At 34.8% G+C, this 16742-nt stretch overlaps 2 protein-coding genes across 4 annotated transcripts in view; one reads left to right on the top strand and one right to left on the bottom strand.

Moving 5' to 3' along the window:
• The first annotated feature begins 3142 nt into the window (after positions 1 to 3142).
• Positions 3143 to 5591, top strand: LOC107562117 (tetraspanin-3-like). The gene is made up of 4 exons (XM_016246684.1): positions 3143 to 3325; positions 4915 to 5106; positions 5384 to 5458; positions 5535 to 5591. The coding sequence occupies exons 1-4, from the start codon at positions 3260 to 3262 to the stop codon at positions 5589 to 5591; spliced, it is 390 nt and encodes a 129-aa protein (XP_016102170.1). The 5' UTR covers positions 3143 to 3259.
• A 2605-nt stretch (positions 5592 to 8196) lies between these two features.
• Positions 8197 to 16742, bottom strand: part of LOC107562121 (proline-serine-threonine phosphatase-interacting protein 1-like) — a 14907-nt gene continuing 6361 nt past the window's right edge. For 2 of the 3 annotated variants that reach the window (XM_016246688.1, XM_016246690.1), the window contains 9 exons: positions 15484 to 15588; positions 14172 to 14217; positions 13902 to 13981; positions 13364 to 13462; positions 11026 to 11122; positions 10763 to 10850; positions 10232 to 10317; positions 8903 to 9015; positions 8197 to 8558 (listed from right to left, as the gene is read on the bottom strand). In XM_016246688.1, coding sequence (XP_016102174.1) covers positions 8427 to 8558; positions 8903 to 9015; positions 10232 to 10317; positions 10763 to 10850; positions 11026 to 11122; positions 13364 to 13462; positions 13902 to 13981; positions 14172 to 14217; positions 15484 to 15588 — 846 coding nt within the window. In that variant the 3' untranslated portion in view covers positions 8197 to 8426. The remainder of the gene's footprint in view (positions 8559 to 8902; positions 9016 to 10231; positions 10318 to 10762; positions 10851 to 11025; positions 11123 to 13363; positions 13463 to 13901; positions 13982 to 14171; positions 14218 to 15483; positions 15589 to 16742) is intronic. The other variant, XM_016246689.1, reaches the window with a different exon arrangement.

The following is a 16742-nucleotide window of genomic DNA, read 5'->3' as shown; positions in this document are numbered from 1 at the left end:
CTCCAAAGATTTTCTATGAGGTTGAGATCTGGAGACTGGCTAGGCCACTCCAGGACCTTAAAATGCTTCTTACGAAGCCACTCCTTCGTTGCCCAGGCGGTGTGTTTGGGATCATTGTCATGCTGAAAGACCCAGCCACGTTTCATCTTCAATGCCCTTGCTGATGGAAGGAGGTTTTCACTCAAAATCTCACGATACATGGCCCCATTCATTCTTTCGTTTACACGGATCAGTCGTCCTGGTCCCTTTGCAGAAAAACAGCCCCAAAGCATGATATTTCCACCCCCATGCTTCACAGTAGGTATGGTGTTCTTTGGATGCAACTCAGCATTCTTTCTCCTCCAAACACAACAAGTTGAGTTTTTACCAAAAAGTTCTATTTTGGTTTCATCTGACCATATGACATTCTCCCAATCCTCTTCTGGATCATCCAAATGCTCTCTAGCAAACTTCAGACGGGCCTGGACATGTACTGGCTTAAGCAGGGGGACACATCTGGCACTGCAGGATTTGAGTCCCTGGCAGCGCAGTGTGTTACTGATGGTAGCCTTTGTTACTTTGGTCCCAGCTCTCTGCAGGTCATTCACTAGGTCCCCCCGTGTGGTTCTGGGATTTTTGCTCACAGTTCTTGTGATCATTTTGACCCCACAGGGTGAGATCTTGCGTGGAGCCCCAGATCAAGGGAGATTATCAGTGGTCTTGTATGTCTTCCATTTTCTAACAATTGCTCCCACAGTTGATTTCTTCACACCAAGCTGCTAACCTATTGCAGATTCAGTCTTCCCAGCCTGGTGCAGGCCTACAATTTTGTGTCTGGTGTCCTTTGACAGCTCTTTGGTCTTGGCCATGGTGGAGTTTGGAGTGTGACTGTTTGAGGTTGTGGACAGATGTCTTTTATACTGATAACGAGTTCAAACAGATGCCATTAATACAGGTAACCAGTGGAGGACAGAGGAGCCTCTTAAAGAAGAAGTTACAGGTCTGTGAGAGACAGAAATCTTGCTTGTTTGTAGGTGACCAAATACTTATTTTACAGAGGAATTTACCAATTAATTCTTTAAAAATCCTCAGTATTAAAAGCATAATTTCAGTGCAAAAAAAAAGAAAGAAAGAACAGAACAGAAAAGAAAATGATGCACTGTGATAATAGTACAGGCTAATTTGCATATCATAAGCAGAAGTATAATTAGTAAATTACTAAAAACGAGTACAAATATATTTTTTATCCAGCCCTTCACCATTATGAAAGAATCTTGTGTTTATTTTATTTAAGTTGAGAACATTTTACAGAGAAAACTCTTCTGGTAACATCATGTCTATTTATTTATTTAGATAACAACTTTAGCTTTATTATATTAGCATTTAAAAAAACTATACATTTATGCAGCTTTAAAATGCAAAAGAAAAAAAAACTTTAGAAGACATCAGTGTAGTCTATTATCCATAATTTTTTAAAGCTTGATTATATAGTGACCTTTTCTGATTTATCACTGTAAAAAATAATTTTTCAAAGTTTATTGAAGCATGTTTTACAAGAAAATATTATTTCAGCTTAAACATTCCTTTCTGCTTAAAAATGTCATGTTTAGTTTAGCGTGTTACTTGCTATTTCTTTGTAATTCTTTGTGAAATTTACTAGCAATTTTTAATGAAAATTGTTTCAAAGGAAATCCTACAGCTTTGTGTGTGTGTGTGATTGTGGATTTAATTGTTTGGGTTCAAACCGTGGCACAATATGAAATGTGAGACAAAATCATTGCATACATAACAAGTTGAAATACTATATATATCTTTTTTTTTCTTAAGCTATAAACAGGTGTGGAAAGGAAAATATGTAAATGAAGATATTTCTAATTATTTTAGAAATCTTCTGCGTTCCTCCTACATGGTAGAAAGATGCCACACCAAGCATGGCAAACTCAAAAGCAAATTTTCACAAGAGGAAGTTTTTTTACATTTTTATAAAGAACGCAGATTTGCATGTGCGTGTGAACTCAAAATAGATCGCACTACAGTTGCCTCTCATTTCAAATCCTGATTTATCTCTGTGTTGTTAATATTCTCCCAGATAGCACACATAGGCTACGTCTGCAAGATGTCTATTAAAGATCGCTTCATCTGGAAAGCATCTGTGTACAAACTTCTGATAGACGTCTTTAAGATGTCAGTTTAAATCATAAACATCTTAAAGACATCTTCTAGACGTCTATTCGACATCCGATAGGAAGCGTCCTATAGGCGTATTGCAGATGAGCAAACACTCGTCTTGCAGATGTGAACGCAGACATCAAATAGACATCTCTGTGATGTACGTGTGCTATCAGGGCTCTGTGTTGTTTTTCAAGACAAAACTGTAATATTTAAACATTTGTTGTTTATTTCATGGAATAGTTTACTTTGAAAACCTGCCTGCACTCTTTAATAAGCTTCAGCCATGTGTTGGGTGTATGCAATGCATGTAAGGCTTACCATTGATCTGATTGATTGTGATTATGCAATTCAATGATATAACAGCAGACCTGTGTCAGTCAAGAGATTAGGCCTACTTAAAGCCCTAAAAGTGTAACTATCTTGCATGTGAACGTCTACTTTCTATATTTAATAAGTCGATGTTTTGAATAGTAAGAAAAGGTGTCGTTCTTTGTAGTTACAAAAGATACAAAATAAAGAATAGTCCGTATTTTATGAAGAAAATGTAAGTGGCGCGTGCCGGTGCAAAACTTGTCATGCTTATTAATGCTTTGCTAAAGCCAGCGCTACTAATAAAAGTCTGTTAATAATATAACGTCATAAAAGGTCCGTGTTTCCGTTATTTCCTACATAAACATAATTTCTCTGTCATAATCGAAATACAGTGGGGAAAAAAAGTATTTAGTCAGCCACCAATTGTGCAAGTTCTCCCACTTAAAAAGATGAGAGAGGCCTGTAATTTTCATCATAGGTATACCTCAACTATGAGAGACAAAATTAGAAAAAAAATCCAGAAAATCACATTGTAGGACTTTTAAAGAATTTATTTGCAAATTATGGTGGAAAATAAGTATTTGGTCAATAACAAAATTTCATCTCAATACTTTGTTTTGGACTTCTCGACTTTTCGCTGTTCCGTGACACTGCGTTAGCTGGCCGCTGTGTGGCGCTGTTCCCGGATCAGACTCGAGCACAGCAGTGGTATGGCAGCCGGGAGACGGACAGCCATTTTGTAATCCGCAGCCAGTCTGTTCAATTTGCTATTTAAACGGCTTTAGTCCATATTTTCATGATGGGTCAGTGTGGGATTACGTCGTCTAAAACGGTTTTGGTGTTCCTGAACCTGATATTCTGGGTAAGTTGGAGATGTTTAGTGCTGAATTTGGGAGTGCGTCAGTGTTGTTAGATGGACACAGTCAGGTGTCGAGCAGCTGCATTATTACACACACTCCTTTATGTCACGAATACGTTTATAAAACCTGTTAAATACATGCATGTTTTGCTATATTTGATGTGCCGTTTGTGTTTATATTGCATTATTTAAAAAAAACTGCTCGTTGCTGTGTTTTGCATTGTTTGTTTACATATTCCTCCCGGTCTTAAAATTCTACACTGATCACGTTAATGCTTAAAAAACACTGACAGTATAAGATTAGTGTTATTTATGTATTGTATACTTTAATGTGCGGGAATTGGCAAATCAGCTTCATTGTTTCCTTTAGCCCCAGAGCAGGTTAGTTGTATTGTTTGACATGTTCAACCTATTCCTCCTCCGGCAATTCTTTTTGGAAACTGTCATCATTTGGATGAATATCTGAAGGATAAGGCCATTAAAGACTAATAGCACTTTCCTCAAAGGATTCCATAATCACACAACAAAGGAGGACTTTTAAAAAAAAATCACAATTATTTCGCAGGATCAAATGAAAAATCGACTTTGATTTCCTTTTAACTTTCTTGTGATGTTTTAATACAGTACATTTCGAGTTTATAATAGTAGTTGTAAAAGTGTGTTTGTGTGTTTTATATATATATATATATATATATATATATATATATATATATATATATATTAACAGTATAATATAAAAAATTTGTCTACTCTCATTGTGTGCATCCTTTGTTGAAAATGTTGCTAGAAATTCCAAGTCGTCGTATTTGGGATTTCAGAGTGATTTATAAAAATAAAATAAAAAAACAGGTAGGCCTAGTTTGTGATATTGTGCTCATTGGGTTCGACTGAACTGGGGCAATGAAGGCAAAGTTTCACGACCTAAACTGAGTTGTCGGATCTGTAGAAACACTACTCCACCTATCAGCTGGATTCCCTTGTCTTTGTTTGTTTGATTAATCTCTTTAATCTGGGACTGAATGAAGTTTTAAAGTCTCCACCTGTCAGATAGAGGTAGTAGTATGACACTATCCTGTTCTTTTTTTAGGGATCAGGCTGCTTGATTAAATCTGTGTTTATATCACGAGAGCCTGAGAGCTGTGGTATTCATAGGGGGCTTCATGGTGCAATTGTAAATGGGGAAACCCCTATCATACAAGCTTTTTCCTGCAGGTCCCTGCAAATGCCTGGAGGTCCATTTGTGCATTTATTTATTTATCCTGCCTTGTTATAGGATTATAATTATGCACATTTCTGTGTTGACCTTTAATTTTAGCTGATAGTTTTCTTGTTGGTCACCATTCCATATCATACTTACCGTTTGAAAGTCAAAGTGACATGAAGTTGTGTTTGGTTCCAAATTCTTATCCTCGGTTGCCTTTATCGTAAATTGCTCATTTGATTGTCTTTCTTTTGAAGATGATGGCATTAAATCAATCTAATAACCGATTTACAGGCACATCTAACTGATGATGAGACCGACATAACTCTTGGTATGAATTCACATCTTATCCACTTTCATGTAACTAACCCTCTTTATTATCTCCTTTTAGGCCGCTGCTGGCATTCTGTGCTATGTTGGAGCCTACGTGTTCATCACGTATGATGACTATGACCATTTCTTTGAGGATGTGTACACCCTGATCCCAGCCGTTGTCATTATCGCAGTCGGAGCGCTGCTGTTCATTATTGGACTCATTGGATGCTGCGCCACTATTCGAGAGAGCCGCTGCGGTCTTGCCACGGTTAGTGAACTGTTAAGTTTCCAGCACTGCCTTATAGTGTTTCCCTTAAATTAATACTTTTATTCAGCAAGGATGCATTAAAATGAATCAAAAGTGACAGTAAAGACATTAATAATGTTACAAAAGATAGATTCCACAAGAATATTATGCAGCACAACTGTTTTCAACATTGATAATAAACAAGTTAAGGCGATAAATAAATGGCAATGGATAGTTTATGATTGTTTATATATCTTGCTCTGCTGAAACCCAATTTTCTTGCATCTCTCTTGTACAGTTTGTCATCATTCTTATGCTGGTTTTTGTGACTGAGGTGGTTGTGGTGGTTCTTGGCTATATTTACAGAGCAAAGGTGAGTCCTGCATTGAAATGAAGTCAATATTTGTAGAAATAGGAGTGCCTGCATCTCTTTTGTTTTTATATGAAAGCTCTTCACACTTTGTGAGCCCTTTCAGTTGTGTGCAAAGGTGAACAAGGCAATGTAATACCTGCCTCGTATTGTGCTGTGCTGTTGTATAGCAATGCTGTCTCCTCCTATATGAAGAATGGATTTAGTGAAAGGTGGATGTCAGGGACAGAAATTAATGAGGGCCAAAATTTATAAAATTGCCCCTCAAAATTCAAAATATTGACAAAGTGTCCCATTGTGAGTTCTATTATTATATAGTTAAACAGTATTACACAAGCAGGAGTGGTTTAAAATTTTTTTTATATATATATATCAGCACAATTGCAAATATGATATTGATTTTATAATTAAAAGTTAATATTAAGTTTTAAGTAATGTAGAATTAAGTAATGTAATATTAAGTAATGTAGAATTACGATGTAGAATTACATTTTATTAGACACACATCATTCCTGATACGGCCACTCAATGCTTGTGTTCATGTTTTTATACAGTCTGTGGTTTATTCCAGCCGCGCCACGCACGTTTCTGAAGCGGCTCTCTGTGTTGCTTCTGTAAAGATACACGCATTAGCCTCCTTTGAATAAATATAGCCAAAATCCGTGAAAATCCCACCAAAATCTGTTGCCATGACTTATCGCGAGAGGCAAAAGGTTACGTTTTAGCCGCATAACATTGGTTAATGGAAAGCCGTCATTTCGCAATACTTTTTTATCGACATTCAGAAAATATCGCTAAAGTTTTGTGCAAATCTGTAATGGAAACGCGCCTAGAGACTTGTGCCGGTATTCGGTAATGCGATATATCACGGTAATGAATATGCACGATATTGTTATCGTGGGCACTTCTAAATACCGTGAATAATTGTACATTACAAATTATTCAGAATTTTGAATGCATTTAAAAAAAACTTTTCCCATAAACTGGTCAAAATGCACAACACTGCTGTATGCTCTGTGAAAGACGCCTGCGCACTCTGATGTAAACAAGCGTGTGAAACCTTTTAACCAGATACCTGATAAAGAATTAGCATGGTGTTGGTTTACTGACTGATTTACGTACTGAAAAAAAAGCTTGTAAAGAAAGTACTATGATTAATATAAACATTAATAAACATTTTTATTTTTGTGTGATGGAAACAAAAAACTGAAATGCGAGAGAAAAAAAACTAAAAATTAAGAGGAAAAACCTTTTTTTTTAGAGAGGTAAACTCTTAATTGCAAGGGGGAAAAAAGCAGAGTTTATATTCTGAGGAAAAATATCAGAATTTCAAGAAGAAAAAAAAAGGGGGGGGAAAGGGTCCATAGAAGACTGTACTAATGGCTGCTGAAGAGTCAGCTTTGCCATCACGGGACTAAAATGCAATTTAAAATGTATTAGAATGAAAAAACTATTCTAATATTTTAAGACTATTAGAATAGTTTGTTATTTTGAATTGTAATATTTCACAATATTAGTTTTTACTGTCATTTTGATCAAATAAAACTTGAAAAAATCTTTTACAAAATCATACAGGTTTCAAACTATTGCATAGTAAGCTTCTGAATTTCTTCATATGTTGCAGACCGTAATTGACAGTGTTTTCTAAACATTTATGTGCAGAAATAGCCTAGGATTTCCTTCACATTTCAAATATGACAGAATAAGTCCAATACCGTGACTGAGAAATGCTTGAAAAAGTTTATTGATTGGTCCTTTTGGAAACGTGAAACGTGAGGATAAGAGGCCATTGTGTTTAAACTTTAAAATGTTTGTCCCAGGTTAGTTTCTCTTAACCAATCGCATTTCGGTGCTCTTGAAAAATCAAAAAGTAGTACAGCCACATTGTTCAAACCATTATCCAACTTACATTCAGTCAACGGCAACATGATGCAATGATCATTACACAGCTTTTATTTTATGCGGTACAAGTGATAAATGCAAAATGCTGAACCTAGAGCTCTATTATAGATTATATCATATTTTTTTAAAAATCACACTGATTCCAAAAAGTAAATAGAGATGAAATTTTGAACTCTGTTTAAATATCTATGTACACTAAAATTTGTTTAGACTTGCATTGTCATCGTCCGTAGTGGCTACTCATTGTCTGTTGTACATTCTTATGTTTTTCATTCACAATAAATAATTTTTATAATAAATATAAATCTTTAGACGATTTTATTGTGCGATTCTGAAATCGTTCGCGATAATGACAGCTGTTTGCATAGCTTCTCAGTGAAATACGGCTCTGTGAAGTAAATGCTGCTCCATCTGAAAGCATGTGAAAATACCACATTTAATAACATATTTTTACTCCAAACTCGAGTGTTTGAAACAAATCCTTCTGTGAGATGTGGCTTCTTACACAGAATAAGGCACGCAACATATTTCATAGTATTTAAGCGGTGATAAAGGCATTGCATTATAAATATACTTTATTTGAATGAAAATTATAATAATAAGAACTCCGATAAACCGTAGATTGCCGTAGTCGTGTGTTTATTAGTCACGTTGAATCAATGAAAGCAGTTGAATCTTCTGTTTTTTCAGCTGCAGCGCTAGGAATTTTCTGAGTTTCTTCTGCGAGGCATATTTGGAGTTTCAGCGCGAGAGCGTGCTCTGGCCTTCGGCTGGAGATTTACTGCTGATCACAGAACCGTGCTTCACTGAAAGATACGCATGACAATCGCAGCTTCTGTCGAATCGCGATCTCGATTCCATTTCAATTTATCGTGCAGCCCTAACCCGTTTTGATTCATTTACTACGTTCCATACAGATTTTCAGTATGGATGTGCTACTGCTTAAATGCATTTAGCAAACAGAAATCCTCCTCTGAGACACTTTTATAGGGAGTGCCCTTAATAACTCTGTTATTAGAGAGCGTTTAAGGACATGGAGAGACTTTGCAGTTTGTGCTAGACTCTTGATTCATATCTTGGCCAAGTAGGAGCCTGGCACCAGCCCAGTCTGGCCGTCCCTCTCCACCGTCCACCAGCCGTCTCCTCCCTGTTCCACCACGAGCAGCACTTCCCCCACAGAGATGGAGAGCTCATCAGCGCCCTGCACGCACAACAGTCTCTCATCACACTGCATTAAACATTTCCGCAACATCCAAAAATGTCCAAAAAAAACATTTTTCTGCGCTTAGTTAACAGCCACGGTCAAAACCAAATGGGCATTTTTGAATAAAATGGAAATGTTAATACTGGCTTACACTTCGGTGGCAAATTTTTTTGAAAATATAGCGATAGAGCTCTAAAGGGATGACTAAATTTGGCCTTTAAAATATTCTGTATGTGCATCTTTAAAGTTATAGTCCATAGTGAATGCATATTCTTAGTATTCTCCTGTAAAGTCATTTGAATCATTTCCAATTTTTTCCCCATTTAATCAGACTATTGTACCTGAGCCACATATTCATACTGAGCCTGGTATGTGCTGCTTTGAGAGCCAGCACTGTCTGAAGTCGCTTGTGGAAATCCAGGAATGGAGGCATACACTCCATCTGCAATGTCAGCTGAAAAAAAGAAAATAGACCAATGATATACATACATATATATATTAATTGAAATAAAATTAGTTTAATGTACTATAATGACTAGGCTCAAAAGACAGGCTCAAACACTTCCTGTTTTTAAATCTAGCCTAAAAACCTATTTTTATAGTTTGGTATTTATCGCTATGTGAGAGCTGCTTTCTTTTATTGTCTTTGTTGTCTTTTAATGTAATGTTGACTGTTTGTATCATTGATATATTTTTTTTTTGTGTGTGTGTACAGCACTTTGATAAACACTTGCTGTTTTAAAAAAAAAGTGCTTTATAAATAAACATTGACATTGACTAAAACTGAAAAAAAAAAAATATATATATATATATATATATATAGTAAATAGAAATATTTGGTAACACTTTACAAAAAAATTTTTTTTTTATTAATCATAATAATAAATGTTAAGATTTACTAATTCATTATTTTAAAACAAAAGTTAATACTTGTCCTGAGCAGACATGAAGTAACAATAAACAGTTGTATTTTTATTAAGATGAATAAATACTGTAAGATATTAATTATCTAAAGGGAGCTTATTGTAAAGTGTTACCAAATATAAAAAAAACAACAATAATTTTAGCAGCCATTAAATTTAGCTTACAATAAGGTTCCATTAGTTAATGTTAGTGTATTAACTAACATGAGCAAACAATGAACAATAAATGTATTACAGTATTTATTCATCTTTGTTCATGTTAATTAATGAAATGAGTTGTTCACTGTTAGTTCATGTTAGTTCACAGTGCATTGATTAATGTTAACAAGCACAACTTTTGATTTTAATAATGCATTAGTAAATGTTGAAATTAACATTAGCTAAGATTAATAAATGATAATGACAGAAAACTGTAAATACACAAATAAAAAGTAATTCAAAATAATAATAAATACTATAATAGTATATAAATAATTAAAAATAACACTAGTTCTTTTTAAAGTGGTTACACTAGGAAAATAAAAAAAGTATTTAAAAAAACACTACACAAAACCATTTAGTGAAATTAAAGAGTGGGCTGAAGTGCCCTATGGTGGTGGCACATATAACATCTACATTGTACAGTTAAAAAAATGGTGCCTAACTATAAGATGGCTAGAATTAAAAATTGTAATGTGCAATTAATGTCCAAGAAAGAAAGAAAATGAGAGAGATGTGGCCGAAAATTGTCATTATTGTAATAGGTACCTGATGGAGGTGCTGATGGCTGAACACATTCGTTATTATTAGTCCTGGAGCCAACGGCACAGTTGCCTTGCAAGAGATTCGAAAACCTTTCAAAAAGAAAATAAATTACTGTATAAAATATGTAGGGAAAAAACTGCATTAAAAGAAATTTTAGACATTTAATGTGAGGTCACAAGTTATCTGAATAAGAAATATTTTCTAGATAAAGGACAGATTCAGATAATGTATTCACTGATAACCACTAACCCATTAAACAATTCCTTTTCTCACTATTGTTTTAACTCAATGGACTTAATACTCTAAAAACAGACCAGCGTATCACAGCTCAGCCTGCATGTCTATTTGTGTGATACATCTGCTAGCAGCTTTAAGACTGATGAACCAGTATCTCTGATAGAAAGCATGTTAAAAACAGCTACTGCTGAATAGCAGTATGGCAATGGCATTTTCCATTGTTTTCTGTTTTGTCAGCAAGACAAATATTTAACAGTCTCATACATTAACATACAGACCCGGCAGTGGAAAACACACCTCTTCATCACGCCTCCTCCAAAGCGTGTGATGCCATTGCTGTCCGTTGTTGGTTCTCTTTCATAATAGTTTTCAAACACAATGGGCGCTGCGGACACAGACAGAAAGTTTAAGCAAAGACACAGCAGCACGTTTCTCGAACTACATCATCATCACATGATATGGTTATTGAACTACTCCACATCATGATGGCAATTTGTAATTTTTGACAAATTAAAGTTTAATATAAAAACCTAATGGAAACAATATAGAAAAGCACTGACCTGCTGGTGTGGTGCCAGTGCTTTTCATATTGATGAAACTGTTGATGTCTTCCGTGATGTCACACATTTCTAGCACTTTCCTCACCTCCTCAAAACACTGCATAAAAATCATCAGTAATTTGATCAAATGGCCAGTGCTTTATTTCACAGTTAGAGACCACAAGTGAAAATGCTTCTATTTTGCATTTTTATCATTTAATACCAAAATGTAATTGCTTTAAAGACAACATTTGTGTAAAACCTGATAGTTTTCCACAAAACATTAAAGTTTCGAGGAGCAATGACACAAGTTTGCTTACATTCATATAATTAACATAATAGTGTTGGGGAAAGTTACTTTTAAAAGTAATGCATTACAATATTGCGTTACTCCCTAAAAAAAGTAACTAATTACGTTACTTTTTATGGAAAGTAATGCGTTATATTACTTTTGTGTTACTTTTGCGTTACTTTTTAAATATAAGCAGGGCTTGATTTTTTAAATATAAGAAGTTCTATTTATAGCAAATATAAAAGCCCTTTCACACCAAAAAGTGTAATGAATAAGTTTGGGGTTTGGGATGCTCTGGATCGGTGTATACGACAACCGTGTTCCAGTTCCTGCCAATATCCAGCAACTTCGCACAGCCATTGAAGAGGAGTGGACCAACATTCCACAGGCCACAATCAACAACCTGATCAACTCTATGCGAAGGAGATGTGTTGCCTTTTGTGCACATAGAAACAATTTTGATCTTTGAGTTCAGCTCATGAAAAATGGGGGCAAAAACAAAAGTGTTGCGTTTATAATTTTCAGTGTAAATTCACGTCTGTACAGTAGAATGCAGGAGAAGAAACACTCTTCAGCAATAAAAAAAACAAAGCACAATTGTTAGTTTATCTAAAGTAATTTTTGCCTATTAGTATGGTTGAACTGGATCATCAAAGGTCAGCAGCAAAGACATTGGTTAATAGAATGGGATTAGATACATTTGTATTATTTAACATATTTAAATATTGCCGGTTTGCGTCATATTCTGAGTTTGCAGTTCACTGTTTTAATTCATTTTGATTAATACTAAATCTGTTTTTTTGTGAGTGGGATGAATTAATGCACATTCACATTTAGTCTAGAACTACAGTAACATCATGTTCACACAGCACACACAATTCCTCTGCACTTCCGATTTCTCCCAATATGGGGACAGGAGACTTGTCAGTCAATAAATGGGAAAACAAAGTAACTGGCATTACTTTTTTGAAAAAGTAACTCAGATATTTTCTTGTAAATTAAAAAAGCGTTACTTTACTAGTTACTTGAAAAAAGTAATCTAATACATCCCACTCATTTTATGTCATTTTAAGTCGAGATGCCACAGGTGAATAGAGTTTAAAAAATCATATATCATCATACTTCCCCAGCTGATTAATCACAGTACATTAAGACAATTCATTTGTATTACAACTTCTCTAAAAATGTTGTTTAAATATGCCAATGAGGCATTATTATAATGTGCACTGCACTCATTTGCATACATTTCTAGAACAGGTTAAAAATTCTTGTTGACATACTGTATTTGCGTTAAATAATTTTGAATATTTTTGAACTTTTTATGACACATTTTTTTAGAAACCAGGACAATTATAATATGAACAAACTTTGTAAAAACCTTCACAATATAGATCAGTGTCATTTTAGTATCACTGAGATACTAATATAGTTAAATATTATACTATAGTATACTATTATGGTTAATTTGTAGTTTGAGTTTTTATTTTATATTTTCCGTTTTCCATATTTAGTTGAAGATATAGTCACTTTGTTGTTTGTTATACAGTATATACATATACTGTATGTCTAGTTTTTCATACATTTTTATTTCAGGTTTCCTTTGTTATTTTTGAACCTTAAATTCAGTTTTAGTTTTTGTTAAGATAACCCTGATATATATAGATATATTTATATACATACATACACACACACACTAAAATATATAAAACAGGAAAGTTTGGTGCCATTCATTTCTGGCATTAGAGTGGCATGAAAAAAAACAAATTTTCAGCAAACAGCCTTTATAAATATATTTTGTAGATTGAAATCTACAGACATGTCATAAATCTATAGATAACATGTCATAAAATAAACTCTTAAATGTGTATTTTGGATGTTTTTTTCCATTAGTCTGAAAGAAGACATGTTAAGAAGCGACAGCAAAATCTCAAAACTGACCAGTGCATGAAAAACAATGGTTCTGCCTTAAAAAAAATGCTGATTTTCCATATTTCCACTGTATATAAAGTTATCCGCTGTAACTATTATCAGTGTGATCTATAAAAAGCTTCATTAAGTAATACTGACCTCATCATCTTTGACAGACTGCATGGAAAAGTGATTACAGTGGACCCAAATAGCATTTCTCAAAATGTTAATGCGATCATCTTCCTGCTGCTGGAAAACCTGGAGAAATTCACAGAATTCAGCTCAACATCATGACGTAAATACATCTACGTGGTCGTAATGCGAAGACCCATGAATTAATCAACTTATTATTATTAACAGTGGACAGACACAGAAGGAACTCAGCAGAATGACACAGGCTGTGCCAACTCACCATACAAGGTATTAAATAGAGTGAACGGTGATTTAGTCAAGTCTTTGTCAAACTGTTAGTGACACATAGGATGATCAGAATTGATCTTATGGATGTAATTGTTTAAATAAACCAAAAAACGTTTCTTTTGCAGGGTTCAGTTTATGTGGTTTGTGGTACATAGTGGGTAAAACAGAGAAAAGGGAAGTTCGTTTTTAGTGTGTTCTATGTGGTTCACAGCTTCAGCAGAGAGATAAGAGCTATTTCTGAAGGCCAGCTAACAGACAGGCGAGTGTGTTTTTATACCTCGCATGTGCACTCATGCGTGATCTCCCATTCCTGACGAATCTTATCCAGCTGCTCTATGTTTGACATGTACTGTTTCTCTGTGAATCGAGAACAAACATCAGCCTCGTAGCATTTAGAATCTTGTTTGGAATTATTTGAATTGTGCATCTTAATCATTACCAGCATCACTGATTTTTTTTTTTTTTGGTTTGGATGTACTGATTGCAAATTTTTGCATTGCAACCAGACAATGCTATGTGTGAAAACAAAGCGTATTTGTATTCTCACCTGCATCTGTTGCTGCGTCCCTGCACTGTTTTGCTTTGTTTTGTGTCTGTTATGGCATAGAGCACAAAATAGATTGAAATACATCTGTGATCTCAAAAAGTGTTCGGTGGGTCATTCCATGTCAAATCAACCAAATTTCAGAAACTTCCCTCACTCAATTTTTTAACTTTGAAAATATTTTTTTCTGAAGAAAGACAAATCTAAATATTGATGAAAGCCAAAATATGAAATGTCATGGATGAATATTTACTGAGTAATCCAGTATTTTGTAGAGGACAATTTTCAGCTTGGAGCCAAATAATAACAGAGGCCCTATATGGTTCAAAATTTCAGAGCTGATACTTAACATCATTTCTACTCCCCATAATTTGGCTCTGAATCTCAGGTGAAAATTGTCACTTTGACCCGTCTCTACAAACCAGTGGCTTACTTTTTCATATATTTTAAAATACAGTTTATTCCGGTCATGCAAAGCTACATTTTCAGCAGTCATTACTCTTCATGATCCTTCAGAAATCTTTCTTATATGCTGATTTGCTGATCAAGAAACATTTCTCGTTATTATAAATGTTAAAATCAAATGTGCTGCTTATTATTTTTGTGGAAACCTTGATACTGTTTTTCAATATTCTTTGAATAGAAAGATCAGAAGAGCAAATTTTAAAAAGCATTTATTTAAAATAAAAATATTTTCAAACAATATACACTACAGTTCAAAAGTTTGGGGTCAGTAAATTTTTATTCTTTCTTTTTTTGAAAGCAGTTAAAACTTTTATTCAGCAAGGATGTGTTAAATTGTTAAGAAGTGATAGCAAAGATTTATATTGTTAGAAAAGTTTATATTTTGAATAAATGCTGTTCTTTTTAACTTTTCATTCATCAAAGAATCCTGAAAAAAGTATCGCAGTTTCCCAAAAAATATTTGGCAGCACAATTGTTAATAAATCAGCATATTAGAATGATTTCTCAAGGATCATGTGACACTTTATACTGGAATAATGGCTGATGGAAATTCAGCTTTGCATCACAGAAATAAATTATATTTTAAAGGATATTAAAATAGAAACCATTATTTTATATTGTAATAACATTTTGCAAGATTACTGTTTTTTTCTGTATTTTTGATCAAATAAATGCAGTCTTGATGAGTATAAAAGACGTCTTTAAAAAACATTACAAGTCTTACTGATTCCAAACTTTTGACCCATAGTGTATATATAAAACTGACTCCAAACTGACTTTGAACGGTAGTGTATGTTGTAATATTTGAAGACAACCACACAAATTACACTCATAATGGTCCACATTTTACCTTTTCAGATTGTTTAGGGGTGACAGTGGGTGTACTGTTGAGCTTTTCAGTAGACAGTTCAGCTTCATCAGCCTCTTTACACCTCTGTTCATACGTCCTTTTAGACTGGGAAAAGCAGGAAGATACAGGGTTATGCCAGTGCTCATCTAGACATGAGTGATGGCCAAATGAGCCACAAATGATTAAATATGTTTAATAAAATTTAAAGGTGCCATAGAATGCATTGATACAATATTTTAAATTGTTCTCTGATATCTACATAGAAGGTATGTGGCTTAGGTAAGGGCAAAACATCTCCAGAAACGGTTTTACGTGACCATTTACAACCCTAGGATTTGTCCCTAGAATGAAATGGTCTGTTTTTACCTTATTTGGAAGGGTCATGAATAATAATGTTGAGCTCTGCTCTGATTGGCTGTTTCACAGTGCGGCTCATTTCAGGAACTCACACAGCAGGAAGCAAACACAGGGAAATATATATATTTCGATACCGTCTCTCGCAGTTATATCGTTGGGTAATTATACTGTATAAAAAACGCTGGCATCAGGGAGCCGCTATTAATATGCGGGGCATTGAAACACCATTGAATGCACGATCGCGTTTTACTTTCACTTTCGAGATTTGCGATCGCACATGCTCTGTGTAAACTACAGCGGCAGTACTTACCACACATTTTACAAGATCAGATTAATACTTGTCAGTGGTGCTCAGATTCTGTAAATCATTCGCCATCATCCTCAGTCATCTCTCCTTACTCTGTTTATGTGGTAAGCGAAATCTTATATACTGTAATGTAACAGGCTACCGCTAGCTAGCAGCTAACATGTCCCTTTAGTGGCTCGTGTTATTTTATTAGAGCGTGCGTTATTTGTTTTCCGTCCCTTTATGAATACAGACACCAACCCATCCCTGCACTTCACATCCCCTGCACAGCCTGAACATAACATTTGTTTCCATGATCTGCCATTTTCGCTATTATCCTCGCTTGTTTCTTCACAATACCTGCAGAACTTCTGATGATTCGGCTGGCGGCTGGCATAGAACATGGGCGGGTATATGCAAATGTTGGGGGCATACATATTAGTGACACCGACTGTAACGTCACAGTCGGTGTTATGTTCTGATTCACCTATTTTTCAGTGGTCTTTTGCTCTTTTGCATTTTACATAAGAAGGAAGAAACAATGGTGTTTGAGGCTCACGGTATGTCATTAACATGTGCAGAACTGTTAAACTGTTATTATGCCAAGGTAAATACA

This window comes from Sinocyclocheilus grahami, unplaced genomic scaffold, assembly GCF_001515645.1.
Source record: "Sinocyclocheilus grahami isolate Dianchi unplaced genomic scaffold, SAMN03320097.WGS_v1.1 scaffold808.1, whole genome shotgun sequence".
Lineage (NCBI taxonomy): Eukaryota > Metazoa > Chordata > Actinopteri > Cypriniformes > Cyprinidae > Sinocyclocheilus > Sinocyclocheilus grahami.
Note: the sequence above shows the minus strand (reverse complement) of the source record. Positions and strands in the feature narration are given on the sequence as shown.

What these genes read in the sequence shown, in the direction of transcription:
- LOC107562117 (XM_016246684.1), top strand. Translation starts at nt 3,260, where the DNA reads ATGATGGGTCAGTGTGGGATTACGTCGTCTAAAACGGTTTTGGTGTTC. An exon ending in TCCTGAACCTGATATTCTGG is followed by an intron (nt 3,326 to 4,914) that starts GTAAGTTGGAGA and finishes ATCTCCTTTTAG; the next exon opens with GCCGCTGCTGGCATTCTGTG. An exon ending in GCCGCTGCGGTCTTGCCACG is followed by an intron (nt 5,107 to 5,383) that starts GTTAGTGAACTG and finishes TCTCTTGTACAG; the next exon opens with TTTGTCATCATTCTTATGCT.